We start from the raw sequence: 17732 nt of genomic DNA, 5'->3' as shown, positions 1-17732 counted from the left end.
ATCCGTCAATGTCATTAACAATGTGTTTCCCTGAACAATGAGTGAACTAAAAACCAATAGGTATTGTGCTTTGTCAGTAGGGATGGGTACCGTTCACATTTGAACCGATACCGGTACCTGTGAATCGATACCGGTACCCAACGGTACCTTTTTTCGGTACTTTAGTCTCTAAAAATGTAATCTACCTACCTCAGTTGTGAAAAAACAATCCAAACTTCAAATAACCACATTTTTTACCGTTTTCGGCTTGCCATTGCCCCGACTGCTTTGTTGTTGAATCAAGTCAAATCCTAAGTAAGCATATATTGTGCGTGTGAACGTTGACATGAAAAGAAAAAAGTTTAAAAAAAATTGTAAAGTGAATTTTTTTTTTTAATATAAAATACATTTATTATCAGAGCTATCAATACTTTTATCGGGTTTATCGGGATGACGTCATAATTGCTGATATCGGCCCGATAATTATCGACCCGATAATTATCGTGCATCCCTAGTTACAAGGTCTGTGATGTAGGAGGGAGCCTGTCGGTTTAGGGCTTTAACAACAAACAGGAGAACCTTGAAATCTATTCAATACTGTACCAGTAGCCAGTGGAGAGAGAGGCTAAAACAGGACTAATATGGTCCCTTTTCCGTGTATCTGTCAGGAGCATTGGATTATCGACTAAACCAAGAAGAGGGTCTCTATTGGGTTTAATAGGACATTTATTGTACATTGGAGGGGGTTGCGTTAGGACATTTACAGGGGCCAGTTTCTAATTGCAGTCTCTCGTAGGTGCTCTTTGAGAGTGGTTTTGAAAGTGGGTAGTGATTCACATTCCTTTACAGCTGTGGGTAGGGCGTTCCACATTGATGTGGCATAATTGCGAAACGTGTTTAGTCCCTTGTTTGAGCCGAATCTGGGTTTAACATTAATTTGTGGAGCTCCCTCTGGTGTTGTGATCGTGGTATTCACTGACCTTTGGGAAGTATTTTGACATGTACATGGGTACTTTTTGTTTGATGGGAGTCAGGCGGTCCAAATAGGACAATCTCGGATGTGCTCTCATTCAGTTGCAAGATTTGTTGTGCCATCCAGCACTTAATGTCCTCAAGGCTCAAGGCAATCCATGAGGCGATCTACAGTAGGTTGCACTGACTTTCAGGGGGAAGTATAGCTGTGTGTTCTTTCTTATTGAGATATTAAAAGGGTAAGTTTAAGATCATGGCTTGTTTGAACTTTCAAGCAAAATAACAGCTTTTGAAATGCCCCATAATCACATCTTTGTGCTTTGGACAGAATATATTTTTATGATTTGTAACAAACAACTAATTTCTCATGCATCACTGTGTATGAATTGTCAGGTCAGTCATCCCTGGCCATAAGAAGACAAGTCACATTGGTATTTGTTTTCATACAAAGCCATCCTGGGGCAGCCTCCAACTAACATAAGCATTTACTCACTTAAATCGAGAGGTGGACATTACAATCAGAGATCACAAAATGATATCTCAAAATAAATATCTCATGTTCCCACTGTGAGAACTGAATTTGGGAAACATGCTTTCAGCTATAATGCTCCATTCTCCTGGAACCTATTACAAAAGGATTTGAAGCTATATTCTCTCATTAGAATTCAAATGTATCATTTTAAAGAACAAATTGGACACCAGCTTGCCATATAGTCTTTTTAATTTAAACTTAAATGACAGACATTTTCTCTACTCTTTAGTACTTTTACTATCTTGCTTTTATTTGTGATTGTTTTCATGTTTTTCTATATGAGACACCATCTGGGTGCTGCATTCTTGGCCAGGGTCCACTTGAAAAAAAGAGATGGAAATCTCAACGTTAAAATACAAAACCCTGGTTAAATAAAAGGATAATTAAAAAGATATTTTAAACAAAATAATATCCGTTCTTTGTACTGGATATCTGCAGCTCTGGCTCTTTAGCCACACAACTAATGTCAAATAATGGGGCCACTCTTCAGTCTGTACAAACCCTGAAATAAGGCTAAAACCACAGTGCAGCCAAAGCCAAGCAGTTTCGGTTTCAGCTTTCGAGTATGTTTTAGGCGCTTGTCACAGTGGCCCCCTTAACTTTCATTCGTTTTGTGGCTCACTAAGGCAGGAGCTGGGTATCCGGTATGAAGCACAGCATGGGTTGTGCTGAGAAAAGACTCTACCCGTTAAGAACATCATTGACGAGTAGGAAAACAGGACTATAGTGGTCCGAGATTACCCTTTAATATGAAATATTGTTCAGCCCTGATATTCCATTCAGAACAAACACAGTAGAGAAAACAAGCCGATAACCGCTGATTGCTGTCCTGGAGTGCTGACCGGAGTGTCGGATGTCCCGTGATGAAGGCCGGGAGGATGCGACCCTCTCTACGTGCCCTCCTGTCTCCAGAGGTCTCGTAGTGGTGACCGGAGTGCTGGACGTCCTGCGATGATGTCGGGGAGGTCGCAACCCTCTCTGCGCCGCCCCCTATCTCCCTGTCTCCGGCTGTCTCTGAGCAATGACCAGAGTGTTGAATGTCCCGTGATTAAGACGGGGAGGACGCGACCCTCTTTGCGCCGCCCCTGTGCCTCAAATAGATTCGCTATCAGCTCTATCTTCAATCTTTCAAAATGTTCAGTTGCTATCGCTATCAGCTCTATCTTTAATCTTTCAAAATGTTCAGTTGCTATTGCATGCACTCATCTGTGTTTCACTACGCACTTGAGTGCATGCTTACCAACTGTTAGTCTGCAACACTACTATCACCGACATCTAAGAAGGGAGATCCCCCCTTGAATGGCCCTTCTAAGGTTTCTCTCCTCCACACTGCCTGTGGAGCATTTTTCCCTATTGTTAGGTTTTAGTGAGTTTTTCCTTACCTTTGCGTGGGGTATGTCTGGGAGTGCTTGCATTCTTTCATTTATTTGCATTTATTTAAAATTTGTTGGACCTTATGGTGTTCTTGTTCTGTTCTTGACTTATTGTTATGTTTTCTTCTTGACTTGTTTAAAGAAGACATGTACGGCCCATGGGGACATTAACGTGTGTTGTCGGGCCTTATAAATAAATTTGATTTGATTTGATAGTCACAAACAGTCAGACTCAGAACAGCAGACATTTGTGGTGAAATGATTAACTGCTTGACATTCTGCCCTCAGGACATTTGCCTCAGTGCATACCGTAGGTATGACGGTGCGTCAGTACAACAGGGGGGGAATTTGCACTATGCGACGAGAGAGCCGAGAGAGAGAGAGCGGGCCGGACGGGTTGAGCCGGTTGAATGACACCACTGTGCTCAGCTGAGAACACCTCATTATAAATGCATAGATAAACATCAAGAAGACATACCGTGAAGACCTAGATACAGAGACGAAAGACAGTAGAGGAGGAAGAGGAAGGACCTCCTCCGTCTCGTTGGTGAGCTGAGACACCCTCCCCCGGTATGTGGCGAAGCAGCAACCACTGAATGGAAACCGCTGTTGTTCTATGAAATGTTGTCGCTTCACAACAGAAGTATGTCATGAACCATCGTCACCACCTGCACACTATTATCTACATGCATTTCTTTCCATCTGCAGACAGACGGTCTGACAGGAGGAGTTGATCTCTCTCTCCTTCGGTAACACTGTATCTTCATTTGATATGACGATGGTCCGTGGGAGAAAAACTTTTTATTAGTTATAATTTTATTAATCCACATGGGGAAGTTATTACTCTGCATTTGGTCCATTCTGACCACTTAGGAGTAGCTAGTGGGCAGACAGACCAACTACAGTTGTAGTGCCAGACAGTAGCGTTACCTTTGTTCAAGGACAGTGTACCTACCTAGTGTGCAATGTCTAAACTTTAGGTAACGGCTGATAAAGAGTACCAATCACATCTATTACTTTTACTGAAGTAACTGAACAGTAACAATTTACTTGTAAGATTATTTATTTTTCTCCACTAGAGAGACACATGGTCAGTAAATACAGAAAAGTATGGCTCTTAAGCAGCATCGGATTGAGAAAATTCTCATAATGCTGATACTGTTTTAGTCAGATATCAGTGTCGAAAAACTCGGAATAGGTGCACTCCTACACTCCCCCACCCCCCCTTCGGTGACTCTCTTCGTCATCACTGACCTCTCCCTCTAGCCTAGTGACGAACTGTCAAAAAAAGAAATGGAGCTCAAATAAAGCCTGGCCGTATGAGAGTTGAGCCATATGAACTCATAGATTAATAATACAAACTTGGTCAATGGAAAAGATGGTGTATATTGTTAGACGTAAACAAAACATTTTTGATAATGCCTGGGGACCGTTTGTGTACTTCTTAAAGCATAATACGAATGTTGGGAACTTGCTTCAACAAGAACAGGATTAGGGGGAGTACTGTGGGACAACTCTTATTATTGTGTAAAAACGACAAGAAACACCCTTTACTTAATGTGTAAAACATTTTGGTTGTATTATTATTTATTTATGTTTATTTTTTATTATTTAAATCTGTATCCTTCCTATGTGAACCTGTTTTTGAAGTTAATTATTATTTTGTGGGGTGGGGTTAGGGGAGGGAGAACGGGGTGAAAATGTTTGCTGAATACTGCTCTGCTGATATACATGTTGTAATTTGCAAACTAAAATCCAATAAATATATTGTTAAAAGAAAATACAAACTTGGAGAGCTTTCAAACTCGACATGATAGTAGTCAGGAGATTCCTCTACCTAATAGATGTGAATATATTGATGCATGTAGGAAATATAGTAAATGGTGCATTTATATAGCGCTTTACAATTTTCTGTTCCTCACATTCACCCGTTCACTCACACACCGATGGGGCAACCATGCAAGGTGCCAACCTGCTCATCGAGAGCAATTATGGGTTAAGTGTCTTGCTCAAGGACACTTCGACACGCTACCCGGGAATCTAACCGGGAACCTCCCGATTACCACACTCTACCTCCTGAGCTACTGTCGCCTATGACTAGTGATGCACCGATGTGAAAATTGTGGCCGATACCGATAACCGATATTAATATTGCTGTTCTGGCCGATACCGATATTTACCGATGTCGATATCTCTGTATAGAAAACACTTTTTTATGATAATCAAATGAGCTATTTTCCAAAACGCATAATTTTTTTTACTTTTGTAACTTATTTTCAGAAATGACTGATATTTTGAAACTATTTAAGGCCAAAACATGTAAAAAGAAGAAAAAAAAAAAAATATTACATTTTTTTTTTTTTTTTTTTTTTTTTTTAATATCGGCCCTATCTTGATATCGGACCGATACCGATGTGTAAAAAAACGGCCATATCGGCCGATATTATATCGGCGGCCGATATATCGTGCATCACTACCTATGACCTATGAACACATACCTAAAATAAGTGGGAAATGAATATCTATGCTGAATGTTGTCATTTACTTTGTAGTACCTCTGCCATGGATTGTCATAGAAACACCAGTGAAGGTGTATTGGAAAGATGTGGTTGTGTCGGCAAATTTCACTTGTAGGTAGTAGCATGCATAGTCATGGGGTTACATCACTAAATGTATGAATTGTCCAAAACCAAAGACAATGAAGAATGGACAAATAGCGGCTCCAATCCAACATAAAAGTAATATTACAGAGAAAAATAACTTGTACCCATTTTGCTTTGCCTATTGGACCTTCTGTGTACATACGTCTGTTTCCCTGACTGCCCAAATGTGATCCATTTTGTCATGGATGATAACGTAGATGAGTGACATGAACGTGTTGCAGTAGATTGCAATGTTAATGACAGTCAACAACACTACAACAGAGACAGTCAGGAAACTGAAATAAGACTTTTTCTGATTTAAAAAAGGCACTACTAGTCAGTCAGCATCAATATATCATTGTAAATGCAATGCCCATACCTTGGCAGGATTACCGTAGAAACATGATGAGACCAATGAATGAAAGATAATGGATGAGACCGTGATGAGTCCATTGGAAGCCTCCATTTTGTATTGATATTATATCGATATTGTTTTAATATTGTGTGCCGTCGGGTCAGAATCACAAGAACTGCATTACAGAGCAAAGAAAGCCTTTCCAAAAAAAACTTGATTAATCAACTAATATAACTCCAGATTCACAACAACAGCAAACAATGGGGTTTATGGGAAAGGTGTCTTATCATGAGAATTAGACTACCAGTTGTTTCAGTTGTGTTTACTGTAATTATAACTAGGGATGATGACCCGATCGATCGGCCAGCGATCGGTATCGGCCGGTATTCACTAAAATAGCTGGATCGGGTATAGGTAAAAAATAATAACGATTTTTTTTATTGTATTTTTATTTATTTATAATATAATAATAAATAAAAGAAATAATAATTCAGTACATTTATATCTATGTGTTAATTTGTTACATTTTGTTTCACTAAGTTAGGAAAGTAATGTTTTAAGTCAAGCCTGATGTTGCCTTGCACAAAAGAATGATCCCAGTCTATACAGTTTATGAATTGAACAATGGGTATTTTACATTACATTTAGTCATTTAGCTGACTCTTTCATCCAAAGCGACTTACAAGTTCTGTATGACAAGTCATCAGGAAGGGCACAACTCAGCTGAGTAACAATGTTGGTTACAATGTTGGTGCTACAGTGTAGGTTGAAGTGCATGACAGTAAGGTTTTTTTTTTATCTATAACAAAACCAAAAACGATCGGTATCGGCAGTGTATCGGCCGATATGGCTCATAGAAGATCGGTATCTGTGGCAAAAAACGTGATCGGGGCATCAGTAATTATAACAAGGTATCATAACTAATCTGACAATAATATGTTATTATATCAAACATATGATATGACAATGTGATAAATTGTTGTTTGAAGATTCTCCTTGTAGTGGCTTTTCTTTTTTTTTTTTTTTTTTAAACTTTGGCCATTTCCCTGGCTCTTTTATACGTTTATCGCATTTATACTTGGTCAAGTTCGACCGACAGAAGCAGGCTGAAAGGGTTCAGATGGGGGGGAAGACACTCTGGGAAAGGCACGGCTGCAGTCCGGGATTCGAACTCGCTCAGCCCCAGATCCGTGACGAGCACGGTTGTCCACGGCGCTGAAATAGCACTCGCGGTACGTGGTGAGCTACTGGAGCTCCCCCTTGTAGTGGCTTTAAGCACTTTACTCACTTAAATCGCCAGAATCTAACACTTTTATTGTTTTAAATTCAGTAATAAGGATTTGGCCAAAAGGAAACTACAGTGGATGTAAATATTTCAATAAAGGTGTTCTATTTCTATTTCAACCTGATTAAATTATATCTTAATGTTTACATATATGAAATGTATCAATATATTAACATTATGTAGTGCTACCAGTACTTTTACTCAAGTGACTTTTCTCTGCAGTAACATTACTTGAGATTAATGTCAATATTTTTCTCACCACTGATAACAAGTCAATGTTTGGGGCATTGTCACTATAATATACTCTCTCCGTACTCTGCGTAGCAGCTCAAATAGGCAGAACTGGACTGAACAGTTCGAATGAACAGGTGCTGGTGCTGACAGGATGATGCTATATTTTAAAAAGCAGAAACTCCTACATTGTTGCAGGGGAAGTTTATCTTTTTAGAAAGGGGGAAGGGGGGGCCATTTGTGGTACAAACACAGACTTTGTATAAAGTGTGGAGAGTCAGCATTCTAATAATGGACATGAACAGATACTGATGACTAATTTGGTTGACTCTTAATCTTGGATATAGTTCTGTGAATACAAGCCGGGATGGTTTAAGGTCCAATCAGGTTATGGCCCCCCAGCTGTCTTTACTTTAATGTTTACTCTAATGATTTATTGGATTGAAGATATTTCCTTCATGTACCCTCTGAGACATTGATACAAGAGTTGGAAACATGTGAATGCTGAAAATAGGTTTTACATAACTTTTGAGGCTATACAATGTTACATTGACATTGATTAGATTAGAGTAAAGCAGGTATGTATTTAGAGTTGTGATTGAAACAGGTTATTGAAACTGTTGTAAAAAGACTCAAAACTCTTGAAGAGCACAATATGAACCCAAAGTTTGTTTGGTTAAATATATCACAAAATAAAGACTGTAGCTTTAAAAGCAAACAGACTGTGAAAAAGGTTGATTTTGGTAACAGAATTAAAATACAGTAGTAGAGGTGATAGCACACATGTGGTGGTAGTGGTGGTGTGGTAGGCGGGTTGATGACAGTGGAAACTAGCCTCCAGTAGTGAGGATGTGAGCAAATGGGTGGGAGGCAGTGAGGCACATGAGACTGAGCCAGTGAGCCACTGCTTTCGTCAGGCTTCAGAGGGCTGATGACGCTGGTCTGACACAACAGAGCTCCGCTCTCTGATGATCTAAGCGTTATGTAGGCTACTTTGGCTGAAAGTGAAGTATTGAGTTACGTTACGGTGCTGCTCTTTTGTGTCTTGGGACAGTTTTGATGGGAGACATGGACAGTTTTACCCGAGGGACTTTTAAATACAGTGCCTGAGCTATTCTAGATCAGCAAGGGCCTCTGATGTGTCAGGGAGTTTAAGTGCATATACTGTAATTAGTCATAGGCGACTCCTGTACAGGGCGCTGGGGGTGAAAGTAAAGCCCACAGAGACTATGTGTTGTAGTGGAGAGGCCATGAGCGATGATCAGACTGTGGGAAAGCAGAAATAAAAGAGTAGTGTGGGCGTGTAGAGGCTTGTACCCTAACCCTACTCTCTTGCCTCACATGTGACAGAGAGACAGGCTTGCCAGCACTTCACAGCTGCAACCGCTAACAAAGCACAAAAACACCTTCACAGTTCAGATCCAGCTGATAACGACGTCAAGCTGAATAATTTAATGAACTAGGCCTACTTCTTTTTAAATAAAAACTGCATGCCAAACCCGTTTGCAATACACTCAGGGAACAAAATAAACTTTTTGGCTTACCAGCCAAGGTGGCTGGTAGATTTGAAAAACAACCAGCCAGGCAGATTTTTTACCAGCCAAAAATGATAAATAGCTTTTTAGTATATCACCATGTGTTATTATTACTATAATACTCCCATATGCTCATATGGCTCCCAAATCTTTTTTACACGCCAAAGTGGCTGAGTAGCCTCCGTAATTTACCAGCCAAAGAGGAAATATACATGTAATATACTTGCCCCCTCCATTGCTTGGCATCTTGAGAAGTTTTGAAAACAGTTGATATTTTATTTTTTTTATCCACTTTTTTCTCCTTATTTTCCTATAATTCTCCCCTCCCCTGTCTTGAACAGCTGCCGTGCGGACAGGAGAGAGAGCCATCTGGTCGATACCAGCTCTACCTGCTCCAGGCCTGGGCAGGTTCAGGTCACATTACACTGACACTTGCAGTTGCTTACTCCCAGAGGGCCGAAAGTCAGGCAGAGCACTGAGAGCAGTGAGACTAAGTGGAGGAGGGCAGTCTTGCAGCATGCTCCGTGTGCTCTGTGTGCTCCGTGTGCCCTGTGTGCCCTGTGTGCTCTGTGTGCTCTGTGTGCTCTGTGTGCCCTGTGTGCTCTGTGTGCTCTGTGTGCCCTGTATGCTCCGTGTGCCCTGGCTGTGTGCCCTGTGTGCCCTGTATGCTCTGTGTGCCCTGTGTGCCCTGTGTGCTCTGTGTGCCCTGTGTGCTCTGTGTGCTCTGTCACAAAAAGTCTTAAGTGGCAGAGAGGACAGAACACAGGACCGAGTACAGGACTGTGAGAAACAATCAAATGTCAACACCCCGGATGAAACCATGTATTCTTCAGAGTGGTTACGATTACGATGAAACCATGTATTCTTCAGAGTGGTTACGATGAAACTGTGTATTCTTCAGAGTGGTTACGATTACGATGAAACCATGTATTCTTCAGAGTGGTTACGATGAAACCATGTATTCTTCAGAGTGGTTACGATTACGATGAAACCATGTATTCTTCAGAGTGGTTACTGTATGATGAAACCATGTATTCTTCAGAGTGGTTACGATTACGATGAAACCATGTATTCTTCAGAGTGGTTACTGTATGATGAAACCATGTATTCTTCAGAGTGGTTACGATGAAACCATGTATTCTTCAGAGTGGTTACAATGAAACCATGTATTCTTCAGAGTGGTTATGATGAAACCATGTATTCTCCTGGGTGCAGGGAACAAACTTAACTTTTTGACTTACCAGCCATTTGGCTGGTAGATTTTAAAAACGACCAGCCAGGCAGATATTTTACCAGCCAAAAATTATAAATAGCTTTTTAGTATATCGCCATGTGTTATTATTACTATAATACTCTCATATGCTATTTTCAATTAATATCATAAACAACATAAGGAATATTAGCATAATTTTGAGTGGACTGAAGGAATGAGTCAGCGTTAATAGTTTTAAATGCAAATAATTTATTGAAACATAGAAGTGGGGTCGGTTGGGACACACACACAATGGGGGACCCTGATGTAAACAAGACGAAAGTCTTTCTCTGGTCTGCATCCCCTTAACAATTGTGTGTATTGAGCCGTACTGTATTGTACCCATTCTGCAATCTGTTAAATAAAGTTTTCATTCATTCACACGGTTTCAACTCACCACCCCTGCATCATATTGTAGTCTAGTCTGTCTTCAAACTTCCACTCCTCTCGAAACTTTTTTATATTTGAATATCAACATTATCTGTCCATCCTCAGTTTACTATAATATACTCCTGACTGACTTCGTCTTTCCAAACGCACGCACACACACACACACCCTTTCCTCAGTCCACACTGTCTGCTGTTCTCTATGGCTCTGCCTCTGATCAGGATTAGCTTGTTAGCTTACGCTAATGTAACGTTCATTTCGGGCGATGTGGGCATAAAGGAATGGCGACGATGCAAAGCGTGTTAAATGCATTTGACCCGTTGTGAGAAAAAAAAACACCACAGACTTATTTCGGATCGCAAAATAGCCGCACACTGCTGTGTAGCGCTGCTCCTCTGCTTGACCGACCTGCGCCGCAGACAATAGCACGGACTGGGCGGATATGACTCGTCGAGTTGCCACAGGGTTTTTTCAAAATAAGAGTATCATATGAACCGAACGTTGCTAGCTGACGGAGCCATAGATATTATGACTGGAGCTGCGCTTGGGGCGGAAATGAGACCCGCACAGGACTTTTTCAAAATAAGAGTATCGATATGAACTACACGCCAAGTGGCGGGCAGACCTCTCATTGTTAGTCGCCAAACCTTACATCTGCGTGCCATTGGCGCTTGGCGGGTACTTATTTTGTTCCCTGCCTGGGTGGCTATGATGCGTGGGATTTCATTCTACCTTCAACTGTTTGATGTGAACAAAGAAAGTCCTTGCTGAAACCAACATGTGGGTGCACTTTGGAGTAAGTTAATCAGGGTTTGTTTCAGGGCTTTTAGAGAATAGAGCGTGGCCCCGTTTACTTTGCGGCCAACTAGCCACAGCTGCAGGTATCCAGGATGAAAAGCGGCATGGATTGTGCCGAGAGAAGACTCTAGCGATCGCCAACATCATTGGCAAGTAGGAAATATGTTTAGGGGCCCTTTAATCTGGCACTCTTGTCTATCATGGATGATTGACCTTCATCCCTCCTGGGCAAATGCTGGAAGGGGCTGCATGAGTCTTTATCACCAATGCATTTGTTTGTACTAGATTGGGGTGGCCAACCCGCGGCTCGCGAGCCGCATGCGGCTTTTTGCCCGTCAATGTGCGGCTCTCCCATCCATAAAAAAAAATAAAAGAAATAATAATATTTTATTTTTTTATTTTTATTTTTTTATGTCACTCATTCCATAAGGACGTAGAATAAACATAAAAAATGTAATGGGCCATTTGCATGTTCTTGGTATCTGAATCTAGGGACCTATATGGATCAGTGTCAGAAATGGTGTGTCCTGTTACTAGGCTTGAGTAAATTGTAATGAACCAAAGGAGAATATCAATTCTATTAAAAAAATATATATATATATCTTTGACTGTGAATAACACCATGCTAAAATTGACCAGACCTGAAAAATCTAACCAAATGAATAAAGGGAAGATGATTAAACAGAAGGTTTTGTAGATACAGTACTGAATTCTGCCATCTTTTTTATAATGTAAATTTCTCCACCATTTTTCATCGTATTGCAACACCGTTTTTTGCAAGACGTTCACAGAAAGGTAGAGAAACTAACTGCATTCTGTTTTATGGCAATAACGTTCAGGTTTGTGGGAGATAATCCCAAAAAATAAGAGAAATAAAAAAGTTAATCCAGAAGTCAGATGATTGACAGGGGCTGGTGTGAGCTGGGTAGGGTCGTTTTTTGAAATTCGAAAGCCCTAAGTCTCTTCCTTCAAAAGACTACACTCACTTTTGGCTGTGCCACTTCCTCCTGTCAATATGCGCCGGTTTCCGACTCAATGCCCTGAGATTTCTATAATCGTATATTTCACTAATAACAGTTAAAATAATTGGTAAACAAACGTAATGCTGAAAATATACACTTTTACTGTATATCTCTGGCTTAAGAGGTTAACCCTGTGAGGCCCAAATTAAAAAGACATTAGCAACTTCAGAGGCCAGACATATAAACACATTTACTATCAAATAGCATTGTGAGGCTGAACAACAGGACCAATTGACTATACATGTGCTTACATTTTTTTTAAATAAACATTCTTTTTTTAAATGGCTAAAAGTGATTTTGTAATTTTGCAACCGTGGGTCTCACAGGGTACTTTTAACCCTGTGAGGCCCAAATAAAAAAGACATTAGCAACTTCAGAGGCCAGAGGGTGAGACCTATAAACACATGAAGGGTGCCGTGACTGAAAAAAAAGGTTGAGAAACGCTGGTATATGGTGTGGCTCTTTGTGGTACCACAGTAATTTTTGTGGCTCTTTTTTAGTCTCTGACTGGTTGGTCACCCCTGTACTCAGGGGCGTAGCGCTGTACTATAGGTCACAGGGTGTGTGTAGGCTGAGTGGTTTCAACTGTGCCTAGCTCACAATGGACCCCATTTCTCTTGTCTCTCGTCACAGCTAAGACCTCTCTGCCTTTGAGCTGAGAGGGAAGAAAGCAGACTCAACATGAGCAGAAGGTGGTCAGTGTTCTTCTAATTACTTTGACGTCTGACAGAACAGAATACGTCCTGGTTTTTCACAATAGATAATTGCCTACAAACACTATCAACGACTGAGGTCAACTGAAGAGTGGACAGCAATGTGGTAGCGATGCTGGGTGGCTGGGGGTGTTGTTAGCCGAGCCTGTGTTGATTCGAAAATACAGGGGAGATGACAGGTGCACCGAACACTTGCCCCAATATAGAATGCTGTAATTCCTATACGGGAACTGATCGTCCAATACAAGAGACTGGCCATACTCCACATATATTGATCCTACTCGTCGAGTGTCAAATGACACCGTTGTCCCAATAAAGAATATGAAAGAAAACCCGTTGATTTTAAGGATTAAATAACTCATGCATCTTACATATTTAAAATCAAGTGACAAGAGCGGGAAGTCACCATCTGAGTGGTATCATAGCCTTCCCGAGAAGGAAAGGAGAGCTTTATCCAGAAACCCTCCAAGTCCACATAAAATCTATTTACTCACCCATCCCTCAAAGGTTTCCTCTGAGTTGGCGGTTTTGATGAGGTCTTCGAACTGAAACGTGCAGTTAGCGACAAAGTCATCATACCCAATCGGTGTGTCGTGGAACACGGCCAACTCTATCCGTTTGCCACCGTTGATATCGACACAGAATTCTTCGTTGTACGTTGGCATGTTGGTTTTTTGCTTTGTATGAGTCTGTCCAATTTTGGCATCGTCCACCTTAATCACAATGTATGGATCCAGAGAGGGGGGCGCTTTGTTGAAGATAACAGAGTGGCGCAAGGAGAACGTCGTTGGTTTGAGGTTCAACGCCTCGCCAATTTTGAGCTTCAGGTATCCGTTGAACTTCATTTTGTTTGTTTGTATCCAGCATAAGAAACGCAACCAAGAAAAATCAGAAATATACACCCATGTGATATCTAGATCTATAATAACTCCATTCTAACTTGACGTCCAATTCTGCGCCCTGTCGCATTCATCTCGAAAAAAGGAATCTGCAGGTGAAGACAGTAGTCGCTCGCTCCTCTCTTCAGCTGCAGCACTTGTCACTCAGCCTCAAACAATCACGTCTCTCTCGGATGTAAACTGCAGCGTGAACCTACTTCTTCAAGGAAGCCCTGCAAGTTCAGTTAAAAAGGAAGCAAAAGCAGAAGCGTGCCGACAACTAGTCAAAAGTTCCGCATAACTTCCAGAGCGCGTACAGGCTATACAGTAAACTGTCTTTTGTTGCGTAAATGCTCACTGACGGCCTGCGGCAGGGCGGACCTAGCACATTTGGCGCCCTAGGCGAGGTTCACCACTGCGCCCCCCCCCCCAAAATCAAAGTACTGCACCTTTATTTTTTACAAGCAAGAACAAGAGCTAAGAATAAATGTAAAGTGCACACTAAAGAATTAAAACAAATAAACAACTTAGCTAACACACAATAATAATAATAACAATAACAAACAATAAAAGAATGTGCAAATTTGCTTTCAAAGAAAATTAATAAGAAATGTAAAGTGCACACTAAAGAATTAAAACAAACAACTTAGCTAACACACAATAATAATAATAATAATAACAATAACAAACAATAAAATAACATGCAAATTTGCTTTAAAAGAAAATTATGTATTGTAAAATATGTTACACATATATAATCAAAATATAATATGCTAAATAAATAAACAAATAAATAAAAATTACTAATTCACTTTGTCTAAAGAACTATTTACATTCCACTCCCTATCATCACACTTCAAGGTTAGCCTGTAGCTCCTACTGGTTTCCATTTACAGTGCAATCCTTCTGGCCTTCCTCGCTGCAAAGTCATCAATCACATCAAATTTTCCAACTCCTGAGCCAGCTCCTTCCCATCCAAATCAGATTGCCCTCCATGGTTTAAGGTGTGTACAAGTGCCTCTACTTGCTTCATCAGCTCTTGGTGTGGCAGGTCTTGGAAGTTGTACAAAATTGTATACCTTTCACCTTGGCATGTTTCTCGTCTTCTTCTTTTCTTTTTATACTGGATGGCCGGATGGCTTTTGCCTCTTCATAGTTCTCTAACGTTAGTCTTTCTTTCCTCAACGCTCAATTCTATAAACACTTGACCGATACCCATCAATGCACAGCGCTCTAGCATGTTCTGACTGTGAACACCTAAAGCTGAGGCTCAGACCGACCGAACGTTTTAGATTTTTTGCTCATTTTCCCTTATGTTAGAATTTTTTTTATGTAAAAATAATGGTTGCAGATATAGAGGAGGGCGCCAAAACTGCGCAGAGCAATTTAAAAAAAAAATTATAAAATACAAATTTATTTAAAAAAAAAAATTATTTTGGCGCCCCCCTTTGGGTGGCGCCCTAGGCAACCGCCTGTAGGAAGCTCCGCCCCAATAATGGATTGACAATCACATGGTCGAAATTGTAGTATTGATTTATCAAGGCGACAATAAGGACTTTAATTACAATGGTGCATGATCCGTTCAGTTGCAGGTAACGTCAATAGTATATGCAACTGCAGAGCCGCAGAGCGGCGCTCTCAGGTCCGACGGTCTGGGGACCGCTCAGCAGTGCCACCTACCCAATGGCTGAATTGGAGTATTGCACTTCGCTGCGCTGTGAGCTGTATTCGTAAATTAACTATACTTTTGCTCACACAATATCTTGAATGAATGAGTTTATTTATTTCGAACAAAATAAATAATAATAAAAAACAAGTAATAAACAGATTAAAAAACAAGGATGAAGTGTAATGAATGAATGAAAACTTTATTGAACAGATTGCAGGCAGTGGATACAATGATAATGGAACTTTTGGTTACATTGTAAGCCAATTGTAAGCCACATCTGTGAATGGTATACCCTATAAGAATTGTAATATTATTATTGGTGACACTTTATAATAATGATCCTTTATAAAGTGTTACCTTATTATTCTATGATCATTTGTCAATTGAATATGCTAAACAACATCTGAATCATATTGTCAGAGTATTAGAGTCATTACGGTAACCTGCCATACATCAGTGTGGTAACACTGAGTTTTACGACGTTAGACTGAGGTCGCTTTCACATATAGTTTTGGTGGACTCGGTGCGGTTCTGGTGGTGAAGTTGCAACATTGTTGCATTCTTCATTTGGTTCGCCTGCGTTCACATAGCAATCTGTCAGGCGCACCAAACTATCTGAACAATGTCACGCGGTCGAAAAGGGCGCTCGTCTATTGGACAGTGGAAATGTGTGTGTGGCTGCGAGCCCGTGTGTGCGCGCGCGCGTGTGTGTGTGTCTGTGTGTGGACTGCGAGCCCTCAGATCAGCGGAGGCGAGTTGTTCTATTGAAGCCGATTACCACCATCCTCTCGCTAAACAACTTGTACACCACGTTGTTATATATATATAATAATAACAATATAATAAGCCGCGTTTTTCTTCCTTCTTCCCAAGATGCACAGTTAGATATATAGATAGATAGATAGATAGATAGATAGATAGATAGATAGATAGATAGATAGATAGATAGATAGATAGATAGATAGATAGATAGATAGATAGATAGATAGATAGATAGATAGATAGAGAGATAGAGAGATAGATGCAGTGTGCTTGTTTTGCATTGAATGCTGCGAGCAGTGGTAATAATTAAGCACTTCCTATATTTGGTTCGTGTTTGGTCCGATGAAGCGAACCGAGACCCACGTTTTCAGGCGGACCAGAGTTCGCCTGCTTGGTCCGCGGACCGAGTTCGACGCGCATTCACACAAACCCGAAAAACCGGACTATCGAATTCTGGTCCGATAATCCGGACCAAACAGCCCCTGTGTGAAAGCGACCTGACTTACGCTACTGACTGCATGTGGTTCTTTTTGTACATGCTCAAGTTACAACGGAGATAAAGTATTACCTCAACAAAAGATACCTGACTGGACATTTCGTGTTTATTACATGGTGTCAGAAGTGGGACATTTTCTTTTACTAAGAGAGTGAATCATGGCGAAGTTTAACCCACCAGAAAGTTTTTCTTTCGATAAACCAACGGAGTGGACAGACTGGAGGAGGCGGTTTGAGAGGTATCGAACGGCTACAGAGCTCACTAAGAAGCCTGGTGATGTACAGGTTTCTGCTTTGATATACGCAATGGGGAGTGAAGCTGAAAATATTTTCAAATTGTTCACGTTTACTGATGACTCTGAGGCACACGCGAACAACTACAAGATAGTGTTGGAGAATTTTGATGGCAATTTTTTCCCTAAACGAAACGTGATTCATGAGCGTGCCGTATTTCATCAGAGAGTGCAGCGGGCGGGAGAGCTGGCAGAGACATTTATCAGAGCTCTCTACGATCTATCAGAACACTGAGTTCGGTCAGTGTAGGGATGAAAACATCCGAGACCGGATCGTAGTGGGGATTCAGGATAAAGAACAGTCTCGTAAGTTGCAACTGATGTCAGACCTCACCTTAGCGCAAACTATACAGTCTGTACGCCAGTCAGAGACGGTTAACATGCAAGTCAGTGCGCAGGGGGAGACTACCGGAGCCGCCGCGGCCATACAAGAGGTATGGGGAGCGCGGAGAGAGAACCCCAGATGGCAACGCTATGCCAAGGGAGGAGGAAAAGGCGCGGTCGGAACACGGAGGGAAGTGTGGCCGTTGTGGGAAAATGGCGCACAAGGATCCAGAG

General features: G+C 41.0%; 1 protein-coding gene across 3 annotated transcripts in view; it reads right to left on the bottom strand.

Moving 5' to 3' along the window:
* Positions 1-14273, bottom strand: part of prkcha (protein kinase C, eta, a) — a 101156-nt gene extending 86883 nt beyond the window's left edge. For all 3 annotated transcript variants that reach the window (XM_084310238.1, XM_084310240.1, XM_084310239.1), the window contains exon 1: positions 13572-14273. In XM_084310238.1, the coding sequence (XP_084166364.1) occupies positions 13572-13922 (351 nt within the window). In that variant the 5' untranslated portion in view covers positions 13923-14273. The remainder of the gene's footprint in view (positions 1-13571) is intronic.
* Positions 14274-17732: the final 3459 nt, after the last annotated feature.

This window comes from Notolepis coatsorum, assembly GCF_963971535.1.
Source record: "Notolepis coatsorum genome assembly, chromosome: 3".
Classification (NCBI taxonomy): Eukaryota; Metazoa; Chordata; class Actinopteri; order Aulopiformes; family Paralepididae; genus Notolepis; species Notolepis coatsorum.
The sequence above is the reverse complement of the archived record's forward strand: the minus strand, read 5'-3'. Positions and strand labels throughout refer to the sequence as shown.